Source organism: Pseudonaja textilis, chromosome 8 (assembly GCF_049901715.1).
Source record: "Pseudonaja textilis isolate UNSWEBS1 chromosome 8, rPseTex1.2, whole genome shotgun sequence".
NCBI classification, from domain to species: Eukaryota; Metazoa; Chordata; class Lepidosauria; order Squamata; family Elapidae; genus Pseudonaja; species Pseudonaja textilis.
Genome location: NC_141997.1, coordinates 10197459 through 10212593, shown reverse-complemented (window position 1 = coordinate 10212593; position 15135 = coordinate 10197459). Strand labels below are relative to the sequence as shown.

The window sequence follows — 15135 nt, the reverse complement described above, 5'->3', positions numbered from 1 at the left end:
GTGGCTAGGAGAGCCTTTGCACATCTCCTGATAGTGCACTAATTGCATCCATTCCTGGACCAGGAGGCCCTGCTCACCATCACTCTGCCCTTGTAACCTCTTAGATTACTGTAACATGCTCTACATGGAGCTTCCCTTGAAGAGCATTTGGAAACTTCAACTGGTGCAAAATGCAGCTGCGTGGGTAATAAATGGTGCCAGCCCACTGCACGTTAACACCACTACTCTGTGAGCTGCACTGGCTGCCAGTGTGTTTCTGGACACAATTCAAGATGTTGATTGTCCCCTTTAAAGCCCTGCATAGCTTGGGGTTGGGTTACCTGAAGGACCTGAGTTTTTACCCATCCAATTTGATCCAACAGAATGGGCATCTGTAGATCCCATCAGTCAAAGAGGTTCAAATGGCACAAATTAGAAGATAGGCTTTCTCTGCGGTAGTCCCTCTTTATGGCATATTCTTCCCTCAGAGATTAGAATAGCCCCAATCCTCTTGGCTTTTTTTTTTTTTTACAAAGCTTTAAAAACTTGGCTCTGTACCTGGACTCTGAATAGGTACAAATAATCAGTTTCTTAAATAATCCCACAAACTGCACATCCACACTTTCTCAAACAGCTTCCCTAAGAAAGGATTTGACAAGTCATCTATGTCTTATCTTTAGATTGCAACACTATGAGTATCAAAATGCCATTTGGACCTCCTTCCTCAAACCTGTGGGATCCTTAACCACCTCAAATAATTTTAAAAATCACTGACATTTGACATTTTAATGATCTCAAACACTCATGAGATATTGTGTGATACTGATAGTATTGCAAGAGATCAATTTATTTATTTAAGCAATATTATGAAATAGTCTGTCAAAAAGGATTGCCAACCTGTATTTTAAACCGTTTAAGAATATCAGTTTCTATACAACTTCCATTATGATGTTTTAAAGACTGTGATTTGTTTTTGTTTTGATATCAAGCAACCAATAACACATATTTCTTTATATGCCCATCCACAAACACACATGTTGTATTTATGTCATCTTTACTATAGTTATGCGATGGAAATCAATAGTATAGTTCTCTAAAATGCAGGTACAACAATATCACACTTTTATGTGCTTGAGGCAGGTCATTATTCTTGACCCAGAAAATGTTGTCTGGTTTACTTACTGTGAAGAACGAATGCATATGCTAGTACAAGAAAGTGAGTATTTTATGTATAGCCTCCATCAGACCTGCTCCAGTTTGATCCCCTAGGGAAGTAAAACTCTTGACTCCATTAGAAGTGAAAAGGAATACTAAGGAATATTGGTTGTGTTAGATCTGGGAGGATGGTTCAAGAATGGAGGCAAGACTCAGATAGCAACAACAGCTCTTTATTAGTGACTTCAGATCTGAGCGAACTATCCCAGCCGCAGCAGCCCCTTATATAGGGCTGGCTGCGGCTAGGCAGCCAATGAAGGCGATTTGAGTTTGCCGCTCTTGGCAGGGCCAATCGCGGCAGCCCGTTTACTGGCCAATCACATCAGTCTATGGCGACCAATCACGATCGGCTATTCGCGGGCCAATCAGAGTTGCAGGCTTTCGAGCCTGCTAGTCCGGAACACCCCTCCCCTCTCGGTTCCGTTTAAGGGGTGGAGTAATATAGTCTCGCAGGTAGGCAGGTCTTCGCACCTGTCTACCTGACTTACGCAATTCCAATTGTCCATGTTCAAATTCGGGTTCAGGTGGACTGTTTGCTGGATCTAACAGGAACGGTGAACCGGTGCCATGGTTAGGGCTCTCCTCTGGTGCTCCCGGGGTGATAGAGTCCTCAGCTTCGTTGCAACTGCCATGGTTCCCCGGGCTCACTGAACCTGCCTGGCTGCCGTTTCTTGGAGAAGCATTCGACTGCCCAGGCTCAAATACAGCTGGTGAGTGTTGCAAGTTATGGTGTGGTGATCTCGGTGTTAGTTCAGAATAAGCAGGTGTTGGTTCTAATTCTGGGTTCACGGCTTCCCCTCCCCCGCTGGTGTCAACGTTAGGGTCAGGGGTGGAAGTTGTGGTCAGTCTGGAGCGTAGCTGGTCAATATGGCGTTTCCACGCTCTGCCATCAGTGGTGAGTAGACGGTAGGAGCGGGGACCCGTAACTTGAGTTACTTGAGCAGGAATCCAGAGGGGATCCCCAGAAAAGTTTTTCGCAAATACAAGGTCTCCTACCTTAAAGGCACGGTGCTTGCTGCTGGAACCCAGGGGCTTTTCTGGGGTGTAGGCAGGGTGCAAATGGTCTAGAGGCGATCTGAGTTTCCTGGCCATCAGGAGTTCAGCTGGGCTCTTGTTGGTCGTGCTATTTGGTGTGATGTGTTGCAGGAGCAGCATTCTAGTGACTTTGTCGTGGATGTTACCTTGTTCCATTTTCTGCAGGGTTTTTTTTGTAAACTGAACCATTCGTTCAGTCCTGCCATTAGCCGCAGGATGAGCCGGCGGTGTGAGTGCGTGTCGGATGCCCCGTTCCACTAAATACTGTTCAAAGGCTAAGGCAGTAAATTGGGGCCCATTGTCAGAGACCAGGACATCTGGTAAGCCGTGTGTGGCAAAGAGTCTGTTCAGTTTTTTGATGCCTCTCAGTAGTGGTTGCTTTCATTTTATTGACCTCAAGCCAGTTTGAGTAGGCATCTACAGTTATTAAGAAGGTGTGGCCTCTCATAGGTCCCGCAAAGTCAATATGAATGCGAGATCTAGGACCCCTGGGTGTTTCCCATTCTGCTGGTGGGGCTTTAGGTGGACCTGAGTGGTTTTCCTGGCATTTGTTACAAGAGGTGACCCAGGTCTCGATTTGTTTGTCCATACCTGGCCACCAGGCGTAACTTCTTGCCAGCGCTTTCATACGCACGATGCCCGGGTGTCCATTGTGTAGCATTTGCAAGACCCTTTTTTGTAACTTAGTTGGTACCACAACTCGGTCTCCCCACAAAACGCACCCCTTTTGTGAAAAAAGTTCTGTTTGTCTGTTTTTAAATGGCTTAAACATTTCCTTAGTGTCGTAATCTGGCCATCCCCTCTCCACCCAGCCGAGAACTTGTGCCAAACAAGAGTCTCTTTTGGTTTCAAAGGCGATGTCTTGGGCCGTTAGTGGAGGCGATGGCATTATCTCTATTTGCAGTACCGGGAGTGTGGGAGCTGGGTCTTCCTGTGGCTCGGGTAGCGGTGAGCGGCTCAAGGCATCTGCGTGGGGAATAGATTTCCCCAGGCAATACTTTAATTGATAGTCGTAGGCAGCGAGAAATTCCGACCATCGTGTCATTCTGGGGGAGAGAATGTGTGGAGTAGGTTTGTCGCCCGCCAGAATGCCAAGTAGTGGCTTATAATCCGTTATAATAGAAAATGGTCTCCCATAAACATATTCATGGAATCTTTTAATTGCAGAGACAATAGCAAGGGCTTCCTTATCTAAATGGCTATAGTTTCTTTCTGTTTTTGACAGAGTTCTTGAAAAAAATGCAATTGGTGCCTCTGAGCCGTTTGGTAGGATGTGGCTCAGGATGGCCCCCACCCCAAATGGTGAGGCATCACAAGTGACAGTCAAGGGTAGTGTCTGGTTATACTGAATTAGTATTGCATTAGAGGTAAGGAGGTCTTTTACTTGCTGGAAGGCGTGTTCCTCCCGACGTCCCCAAATCCAGGAGGCCCTTTTATCGAGTAGTCTATGAAGGGGCTCAGCAACAGTCGCCTTCTGGGGTAGGAAGATGTTATAGAAGTTAATAAGTCCCAGGAAGGCTTGGAGGTCAGTTTTGTTTTTGGGTCTTGGGGCATTTTTGATAGCTGCCAATTTCTTTTCTGTGGGGTGGATTCCTTGCTTGTCAAGGAGGTAGCCAAGAAACTCCACCCTTTCTGTGCAAAGCTGGCATTTTTCTTTCTTAACTTTGAGGCCAGAATCCTTGAACCTTTGTAGGACTGTTCTGAGGCGTTTCTCTAATTGACTTTTTGTGGGTGCTGCTATTAATACATCATCAAAATAGGGCACGACCCCTTTTATACCTTGTAATAGTCTCTCCATCAGGCTTTGAAAGATGCCTGGGGCTACGCTTACACCAAACTGGAGCCTGTTGCATTTGAATGCACCACGATGTGTGACTATAGTTTGGGCTTCTGCAGTCTCGGGATCAACTGGCAGCTGTTGATACGCTTGGGCCAGATCTAATTTTGCGAATATTTTGCCACCCCCAAGTGAATGCAGGAGATGTTGAACAACTGGTACTGGGTAGGCGCTCTGCTGTAGCGCGTGATTGAGGGTGGCCTTGTAGTCACCGCAGATTCTTATGGACCCGTCAGGCTTTATGGGGGTGACAATTGGTGTCTCCCATCGGGCGTGGTCAATGGGTTCTAACACGCCTTGTGCAATTAATTTGTCCAGTTGCTCATCAATTTTGGATTTGAGAGCAAAGGGAACTCGGCGTGGCTTTAGGCGAATGGGTGCAATGTCGGGGCGAAGATTAAATGAAATAGGGGACCCCTTGTACTTGCCTAGGCTTTTGTTGAACACTTCTCGGAAGTCGTGGACGAGGGCCGCCTCCCAGTCATCGTCTTCAGTATGATGGATGCCAGCCATTCCGATTCCTAATGGCGCGAACCACTGAAGGCCCAATAGACTTGGCCAGTCTCTGTCTACGGTGGTGAGTGGTAGGATTGCGTTATGTCCCTTGAAAGAGACCTGGAAATGGTGGGTACCTGTGACTGGAATCCGGTTGCCTTGTTAGTCTTTCAGTATGAGTCTCTGACTGCTGAGGTCTTGGAGTCAGATGTTGGGAATCAGCTGCTTGAGTGTTTTCCAGGATACCATGGATAATGATGACCCAGAGTCGACTTCCATGATGCACGGTTTGTTTTCAATGGTGACCTTTACTCGGATTTTTTTAGTGTCAAGTGATGAAGCGTGGCCGATGGTGATGATTTGATGAGCCTCCTCTCGTCTGGGTGTGCCGTTAAACCTTCGGGGTCTGCTGTACCGGTTCCACTGGTTGTTAGGGCGGTCCCTCTGTGTGGTGGAGTTGCCATCATTCCTCTTTGGGCTGCTCCCTCTCTGTCTGGGGCTGGAATTTCTCTTGTTTCTGCATACCTTCGCGATGTGCCCTCGTTTCTCGCAAAAACAACACATGGCATCTAAAAATCTGCATTCGGATCGAGGATGGTTTCCCCTGCATCCAGCACATTGGTAGTTGGATTTACGACCCCGCTGGTCCCTTTGCTCATGTTCTGACCGGAGTCTGTGGACTTCTTCCTCCTCGCTGTCTGAGGATGACTCGACATCTTCATGATGGGTGGTCGATGTGTACTTGTCTGAAGGTTTCCCAGCATCGTTGGTGGGTTGGCAGTTGGTTCTGCTGGTTCGACACATTCGTGCTGCTGATTTATGAGTGGCTTCAGCTGCGGTGGCATCTGCTATGGCATCTGCAAGCAAGATGTCTCCCTTGGCCATGATCTTGCTCTGGACGGTTGGGTCTCTGAGGCCAAGGACGATGCGGTCTCTCATGGCTTCTTCGAGATTGGCGAAGCCACATAAACTGCCCAGGTTCCTCAGGTCTGCCACAAAATCCCCAATGCTCTCACCTTCATGCTGGTCCCTCTGGTAGAACTCGTGTCTGCGAATGAGAGTTGGTACAGCTGGGGCGTAATGGTTGCACAGGATGGGAGCAAGGGTGTCCCAACCCATGGTTTTAACCTCAGCTGGCTTCGCTAAGGCTTTAGCCATCTTAAAAATGACTGGCCCACAATGGGTTAGAAAAACGGCTCGTTTCTTGCTGGGCGTGGCATCTTTGAGGTTGTTGGACTCCAGGAACATTTGAAATCTGTCCATATATGAGTCCCAGTCCTCGCTAGCTGGATCGAATGGGGCGGGTGGTATAGCGCTGCTGGCCATGTCGCCGTCATTGCGCTCTGTCAGCCACGTGCTCCTTCAGCTAGTTCAAATCAATAGACTTCATTGCCTCCGCATCCCATCCTCATCGCCAGTGTTAGATCTGGGAGGATGGTTCAAGAATGGAGGCAAGACTCAGATAGCAACAACAGCTCTTTATTAGTGACTTCAGATCTGAGCGAACTATCCCAGCCACAGCAGCCCCTTATATAGGGCTGGCTGCGGCTAGGCAGCCAATGAAGGCGATTTGAGTTTGCCGCTCTTGGCAGGGCCAATCGCGGCAGCCCGTTTACTGGCCAATCGCATCAGTCTATGGAGACCAATCATGATCGGCTATTCACGGGCCAATCAGAGTTGCAGGCTTTCAAGCCTGCTAGTTCGGAACAGGTTGTATTAAAGGCAAGCAGAATCTAAAATTCTCGTATACCAACTTGATTCTCTTAGCTGGTTCTCTTAGCTCTCCCCTCATGGTCAGTCTGTGAGAAGCCAATCTCGCACTGCCATGATGTTATGAGAAACTTTCAGGTGTTTGGACTAATGAAATTCCACATGCCGGGCAAACGGCTTTGAAGATGCAAATGCCAGTACAAACCAGATTCTATTCTTCCTCAACTGTCAATTTCCTCCTCCCAATTTCCCATTATAAAAATATACAGTAGCCTTGCCATTTATTCCCCGCTTTGTCCCCCTCCCTTCTCCCACTGATGGTAGAATGCCAGCGAGATGTGAAACCAAAGCTGGTGGTTCTGACAGGCTCCTTGAATTACTCTCCTGCTAGAGGCTCTTATTTTATTGTCACTAAATGTCGACCTTCCCAGATAAACTAGGAAACACAACCAAATGATCTAATTCTATTTTATTGTAAGGCTACATTAACAGATTCTTGCAAGTCTGAAAATATAAATCTGCCATTGCTTTTTCAATCTGAAAACTTGGAATGAGGGGGTCCCTTCTTAGCCTCTTTCTCCTCCCATTATGTAGCTGCAGGCTGTGCCCTCTATTATCTGACCATTCCTTACGCAAATCTCCCTCCCCATCTCCCAAGGTCATTCTCACATAGTATTGCACTAAATGTATGCAATTCATTTTTGTATTGTCTATCTTATTTATTTATTTATTTGTTTGTTTGTTTGTTTATTTATTTATTTATTGTCAGGTAGTCCTTGATTAACAACAGTTCATTTAGTGACTGTTCAAAGTTTCAACGGCATTGACAAAAGTGGCTTATGACCATTTTTCACAGTTATAATCTTCACAGCATCCCCATGACTATGTGGTCAAAATTCAAATGATTGGCAGCTGGTTCATACTTACAACCATTGCTGAATATTATGGAAAACTTTTTTTTCCCCTTTCTCTCACTCTCTTTCAAGGGGTGTTTTCTGCAGTTTGTAGATGACAGGAGGAAAAAGTGGCCATCATAAAGGAGAACAAAGGAACTACAAAACAACAAAACCCATTGCCTTTGATTAACAAGTATCCATATTGCATGCATAAATTATAGATTTATCCCTGTAACAATTTTTCATTTATATTTGCTCTATGGTTCAACTTTCTATGAATGACCTATCTTTCTCAAGCTTGTTGACTTTCATATAGCAGTGGAATTCCTTTGCAAACCTGTCATGACAATTATACATCATCTAAGTTAGGCATCAAAGTACTAAAAGAAATTTAGAAGAGTCTAAATTAAGAAGAGAATCAAAATCATAAAAGAAACTTGCTGGTAAAGATCATAGTCCATCTAAATGTCATTGATATTAAATAATCATGACTAATATGGCATAGACTTTCAATTGATGACTTTTGGAACCAATTCAAAGTCTATCATTGAGAACAAATGGAAAACATATACAGGTAATCCTCAACTTACGACTACACTTTAGCCCAAAATTTCTGTTGCTAAGTGAAACATCTGTTAAATTATTTTTCACCCATTTTACAATCTTTCTTGCCACAGTTGTTAAGTGAATCACTGCAGTTGTTAAGTAAGTAACACGGTTGTTAAGTAAATCTGGCTTCCCCATTGACTGCTCATCAAAAGGCTGCAAAAGATGGTCATATGACTCAAGGCCACCACAACCGTCATAAATATGAACCAGTTGTCAAGCATCTGAATTTGATCATGTGACCAGGGGGATGCTGCAATGATTGTAAGTGTGAAAAACAGTCATAGGTCTCTTTTTTTCAGTGCTGTTGTAACTTTGAACGGTCACGAATGAACTATTCTAAGTCAAGGACTACCAGTAATTATTTCATAGAAGAAGCTAAAAACAATTTACTTTCCAAATTCAGAAGGGCCATGTGAAAATAAAGAATTCAAACTACGAAGGAAAGATTCAGCTAGTAAACTTAGATACAGAGATAGATTTTGCATGGAAACTTGCTGCAATTAATTTTTAACCTCAATTTCAGTACACTGTTTTGCTCATTTGAAACAACAGGATGCCAGTTTTGACAGGGACATAAATTTAACAATAGAAAGAATGCACAACCTTATCCTTCAGGGTGACCCACATATAGCCACTTGAATTGAGATGACTGAAAGATTACAGCAGCAGCAATCATTATTGATGAGCTATTTTCTGCAAGAGATGATGGTAATTGGGAGGAAAAATCTGTACATTTGAGGAGATAAGTTGCTTATCTGTTGAACATGTTCTCCTTACAAGCAGCACACTGCTTTAAGATTGGGCAGGCAGAACGAAAAGGAGAGAGTCGAGGAGAGATTCAGTCAATTAATTTAAGGCAATTACCCAGTGTGAATTCAAACATTTATAATACAGGAAATTCAATAAGCTGCACTACACCTATGTAGGAATAGTCCACTTTGCCTGAAATTTGTCATGTAATTAACTACAAATATTACAAAAATGCATGCAGGATGATGAGGTACACATAGAAATATATTCTATGTACTAAAGCTAAATGCCATTGTGAAGCTTTTTCTTTAAACAGTGGTAAAACTGTTGGTAAAGTAACAACAGGAAAGCTTTTCACTCTAGATTTGTGACACTTTAAAACAGCTGAAGTTTGGTAGAAATTTTTGTAGATCGTTTTAGAAAGATCAACATGCTATTTTGCTACTAAATGGATACACATGTCCCCACAAAGTGACTACAGGTAGGCCTTGGCTTATGACCACAATTGAGCTCAAAATTTCTGTTGCTAAGTGAGACATTTGTTCAGTGAGTTTTGCCCCATTTTACAAGCTTTCTTGCCACCGTTGTTAAGTGAATCACTGCAGTTATTAAATTAGTAATGTGATTGTTAAGTGAATCTGGTTTCTCCAATGACTTTGCATGTCTGAAGGTCATAAAAGGTGATCACATGACTTTGGGACACTGAGACCCAACTATGAATCATTGCCAAGTATCTGAATTTTGATCATGAGACCATGGGAATGCTGCAATGGTCATAAATATGAAGAATGGTCATAGGTCACTTTTTTCAAAGCTGTTGTAACTTTGAATAATCACTAAATGAACTGTTGTAAGTTGAGGACTGCCTGTAGGAATGTTTGTGCAGTCTTTGAAGACTTCTGAGATGGAAAAATTAGAAATGTGACTCCCAATCTCCCAACATTTGTCTGACTTCACCTTATATAGATACAATATACCATCCATAATTATAATAAGGGGCTTATTATAAAAATGCCTTTAGATAACAGATTTAAGTGTGTTTTTAAGTAGTTTTTAAAATGTGTTTTATTATATTGTTATACGTCATAAGTACCATAATACATTATATTATTTTGATATAGTGGTATTTATACAATATTGTCAAGAGATTATTTACAGTCAAGTGCTTAAATTACAGACCTTTAAAGCAGAAAAATAAAGTATATATCAAAACGTTTTTAATGAATTCTATCATTATAAATTAAAGGCACCATCCACCCAGAAGTCACCACCATTTCAATGTATGGAAACCACACAGGAACGCAATGTGGCTTCTATTTCATTCATTTAAGTGAGTCCCTATTTTGAGAACTATATGGCAGGTTGTGATCCTGTTTCAGTACTAATATGATAAAACACATTTTCTATTCTGTGCTGACATAGAGTAGATTGAAACCTAATACATGCCCTATTGAGTCCTTTAGCAAAAAAAAAAAACCCTGGTATTTGCATTTTTGTCCTTGAAATTCAGTTAAGCCCTGTATTTGCTAAAGTTGTTTGCTCTCCGTAGCAGTTCAAATGTAAAGGAATTAAGAATAAAACAGTCAGTGCCTTGAATGCATTCAGTTCAAAGTCATCATTTCTTTTGAAACTGAGTCAATATTGAGCCTAAGTCATTTTATTCTGGACTGCAATAGCAATAGAGGATTATAGTAACAGAATAATAGAGTTGGAAGAGATCTTTAAGGTCTTTTAGTCCAACCTCCTGCTCAAACTGGAGTACCTATATTATTCCAGACAAGTAGCTGTCCAATCTTTTCTTAAAAACCTCCAGTGCTGGAGCACCCATAACTTCTTGAAGCAAATAATGACATGCAGTCTGTAAGAATTAGCTTGATAACTGAAGCATTCTTTCCAAACCTGTTTACAGATGGATTACAATTTCAGACATTCTGAACAATTGATTATGATGGATGAAAATTACAGAACTTGCAGATGCCGAATCATATTTTGTATGCCTCAAAATAAGGGGTACATGGAGGAAATAATTATGATTTACACAGAAAATCCACATAGGATTGCATAATACCAAACTTGGGAAGGAAAGGAGAAAACTAAGGTGTACATTATTAGTTGCAACATATCTAGCAATACTTAATAGTATGTGATTTTTTTTTTCCACTGCAGAATGAGCTATTATTCCAGGCTAAGGATTCGTATCAATAAAATAATTGTTAAGACATATTTTGTAGGAGACAAATTCTGCTCATATACAAATGAGTGGAAAATATGTAACGCTGAAAGTGGTGAGTAGAGTGGCTTGCTTAGAATGGCTTGCTACTGGCAATCACTAATTACCATGGCATCCGTATTTGAACCTAGATTATAGGGATTTGCTTAGCTCTTATTATTTATTTACAACTACCTGCATTTTTGTGACATACAAACTACTTTGGTCGCCACGATGTAAAAAAAATGTTGACTCTCAAAAAGAGTATGAAATGGTATTGGGTCTCCTGCTTGAGTGAGGAGTTGGACTTGAAAACCTCCAAGGTATTCTATTCTGTTCTGTTCTGTTCTGTTCTGTTCCGTTCCGTTCCGTTCCATTCCATTCTATTCTATTCACAGAACTTTTGTTATGCCCAGAATAAACTATGGGAACCTCTATTCCAAGGGTGGCACTATCATATATACCATCTAGTGGGCATCTGGATGCTTACAATCAAGGCTCTACTCTTGTCTGCTAGGTTGCTCCATATAGCCATGGAAACTTAAATAAGCCTTCGTCCATTACTTTGAAGATTCAGTCCTTTTATTCACATATCAGGCCATTCTGGATATCATGCTTCTTCAGGCTTTCCTTCATCACTTTTCTTCTGGAAAAGGAAAATATCAAGTTGAACTTATGATCTCTCAGAGAGTCTTTAAGGGCCATGTATCCAATCTTTGGAAAAACCATGGAACTGGAGTTACTTCTTTTATCCTATCCAAAACTTTATCATATACTTCATGTCTTAAAAATAAAGGCATAGCTCAATCACAGCTAGACAGCCAAGTCCTGGTGTTTAAATGTTCTTTCCAGATTCAGGTTTTTTTTTACTACCAGTTCTGTGGGTGTGGCTTGGTGGGCATGGAAGGGGAAGGATACTATAAAATCTCCAGTCAGAGGTGGTATTTGCTGGTTCTGTGAACCACTCAAAATTTCCGCTACTGGTTCTCCAGAACTGGACAGAACCTGCTGAATACCACCTCTGCTTCTTTCTGTTGGACTGTTTAGTTTCTTTCTTTCTGTAGCACTTTGTCATTCAAAATGAAAATGTGAAAAACAGACCATTCCTGTCACACTTCTGCACTATACTTATCAGTTTTCAGGTTTGTAAATAATATAATATTGTTATTAATATTGTACCTGATGTAAAACATATTGCTTGTACTTCAGTAATTGTTAGGGCACAAAATTTTGATTTTTTTAATGCACAGAAACATTCAAAATATAACTGGTAATAAGGTAATATAATTATGTCAATCTACATCCTTTTTCTTAATGGATAGAATAACTATTAAAATTCATATTTATTTTTTCACTAGAGAAAAGTTTCATAAGGAGTGTATGTATCTGTAACTGAATATTTCCAAAATCCTTACCAAACCACAATAACTGTGGATAAAAGAGGAAGCAAAACTGTTCCATTTGTATAATACTTATTATATGTAGTACATAAAATACTGTATATGTAGTACAGAACTTTCAGAATTCATGTTTTTTTTTAAAGCAAAGGAAGGGGATAATGGAAAGTTGTGTTAGCCTTTATTATCTATTTTTTTCTAGACCACCTTTAATCATTCATTAGGAACTTCAATCGACCCTGTGGAAAGCAGAAACTCATCATTCTTGAGAAAAGCTAAAAAGTCAGAAGTGTAATTCATATAATAAATTATTACCATAGCTGACAGCATGCAAATAAATTTAAAATACAAAACATGGACTCCTTACTTCTTTAATTAATCTTTTGACCTGGATCTGCTTGCCTTTTGCATGTAAAAAAGAAAGCAGCTTGGGAACATTGCTTCACCACATTCTTACAAAACTGTAATTAAAAGTTTAGAAGGAAACTCTACATATTCCAGATTTATCATAGTATTTTAATTTTTATATAAACCTGTTATTTTAGAATGGAAGAAAATATTGCAAACACTCACCTTTGCAGTTTTCTGTGAAATTTGTTTATCATTATCATTAGATCTACTTCTAGCTAAACTTTATATTAACCAAGCTATTTGTGAAAAATATCTTTTCGTTTACAGCACAGGTATAAGGCTATTGGATCTGGATTAGAATCCCTCATACCACTGGCACTTAGCAACAAGACAGTATAGTTTTAAGTTATCTCTCTGTTCTTTTATCAAAAAAATATTGGTCTTGTCAAAGCAAAGGGATTTCATGAAGCCATCCTGTTTGACAGCCAGAAACTCTATCTTCTCAACCCTTGAAGGAGGGTCTAGGGCAGCTTGCCACAGCCAATTCACTGCAGGACAATTTGCCATAGCAAGTTGCTGTGGGACACTTTGCCACGGAACAAGAGTTACACTAACATTGAAGAAATGGTGGATTAGAATCATCAAAGAAAGAATGCCAAAGGAGGGACAGAATGAAATGTAAATAACAAAAAGTAAATTATTTTTAAAATTATTTTAAATAAATTGAATTGTTGAATTATCCTGCACCAAGTTGTCCCGCAGTGAGTTGGCCATGGTGAGTTGTCCCATTCCATTGAAGGACATCTTAAAAGCAAAAAGCATACTGTATAATGGAATTTAGTCAATTTGATTTTTTGTTATTTCTCTTTATTTATTTGTTTGTTTGTTTGTTATTTCTTCAGGAAGAAGATGCAGCTCGTGACAGCCGATTTAATTTTGGTGGCTATGGGATGGGTCACTGCCTACAGGTAAAAGATGGTACCACAGTCAAAGCTACACCTCCCAATCCTCTACCACCTCCCAATCCTCTACCACCTCCCATGCCAAAAGATTCAGATTCCATCAAAAAGAAATTTATGGACCGTGCCAAAAGGATTGATACAATATCCCGAGCTGCCTTCCCACTTGCCTTTCTCATCTTCAACATATTTTACTGGATCACATACAAAATTATACGTCATGAGGATATTCACAAAAAATAAGTAACTCTTTGCAAGCTGGGTTTTCTAGCCAAATTGACTTTCTTGTAAATAGTGAAGTGTCTTTTTTTGTCCTTGGCACTGAAGGTTTGTTGTCTTGTGATGCTAAACAAGTAATGGGAAACAGTAACCATTGCACAAAACAAAATACCTTGATAAGATTGCAAAATGAAAAGGTACTCTCTATATGGTTCTTCCAGTATTCTTGCCAAGATCACATACACACACAGGGCACATTTGTTCTGAGTTGTCAGTGTGTTTCAGCTCTACTTAAGAAATTCTTAAAAGCATCTATCCTGGGATTGTCTGTAATGGCTGCCCTACAGTGAGTTTTAAGAGGACCAAAAAATTTTCAGGGTAACATTGCTTTCCTTTAGGAAACAAGTATCTACACTACTAAGCTACATTCCATTAATCTCTGTAGTTAATAGTTAGCCCAGAAGTCCCTTTGTCAATGGTAAAGTATTTCTACTAACAGGGCATGGGAAGAAGAGCCTTATACTTTAATATCTTTATGGGTGTACATTTTAATATTCTTGCTTTCTTAGAACTGAGGTCCAAATTGCATAGACTGTGATTAATTTCACTGCTTTCATCTACAGAAATGGCTTGTACTATGGATAATGTTCTTATTTTAAGATGGTGCACTTATTTCAATTTAGTTAGGTTTTTTTTTAATTAACTACATGCAGCATAATGTGCCAAACCGTATTTTACCTATCATAATTCTACTCCATATTGTTGGTTAAGAACTTGTGTCCAAAAATAGTTCAGTTTAGCATTGAATTTCTATTACTGATCTCCTTGTAGTTGCGAATTGATAACTCTGTAGGTAAACATGACTTGTTTACAGACCTTGACTTTATATCTTTACTAAAAAAAACCGGGTGGGTGTCATTTTAAATATCATTAACTTACTAAAAAGTTTTAAACTGTACTGTGATTTTCATAACCTGTTAACCTTTTGGTGCCAGCGCTATGTGGTTTAAATCCTTGCTATGTGTTTTAAAGTACATATGAAAAGAAAACAATTTTAAAAAGCAAACAGAAAATGGAGGTATTTTTGCTTACCCAGAAAAAAATCCTGTAATATTTAAAACAAAGCAAACATTAAGATTTTACATTTGCTGTAAAAATTTATTACAGAAAAGTGAATTGTTCAATTTCAATAAAGTTAAGTGTACAATTAATTTTTGTTCACTATTCTTTCCTACTATGGAGTCCCCAAATCATGGTGCATCAGGTCATCTGTAATTTTGTTATTAGAGATTTTAGTATTTAAATTTTAACTTTTATGTGTTGCTACCTTATAAGTCACTTGGAATCTTTGGAAATGGAGTAGCATCTAAATTAATGAAACATATTACTGCTTTTCTCATTAAAAAATACAATGTGTAAACCATCAGATATAGAAATATACAAAAAACCACTTCCCAAAATCTTACAAGAGTCT

At 40.2% G+C, this 15135-nt stretch overlaps 1 protein-coding gene across 3 annotated transcripts in view; it reads left to right on the top strand.

Moving 5' to 3' along the window:
- GLRA2 (glycine receptor alpha 2) overlaps positions 1 to 14870 on the top strand; it is a 175967-nt gene extending 161097 nt beyond the window's left edge. For all 3 annotated transcript variants that reach the window (XM_026714234.2, XM_087938314.1, XM_026714233.2), the window contains one exon: positions 13386 to 14870. In XM_026714234.2, the coding sequence (XP_026570019.1) occupies positions 13386 to 13685 (300 nt within the window). In that variant the 3' untranslated portion in view covers positions 13686 to 14870. The remainder of the gene's footprint in view (positions 1 to 13385) is intronic.
- Positions 14871 to 15135: the final 265 nt, after the last annotated feature.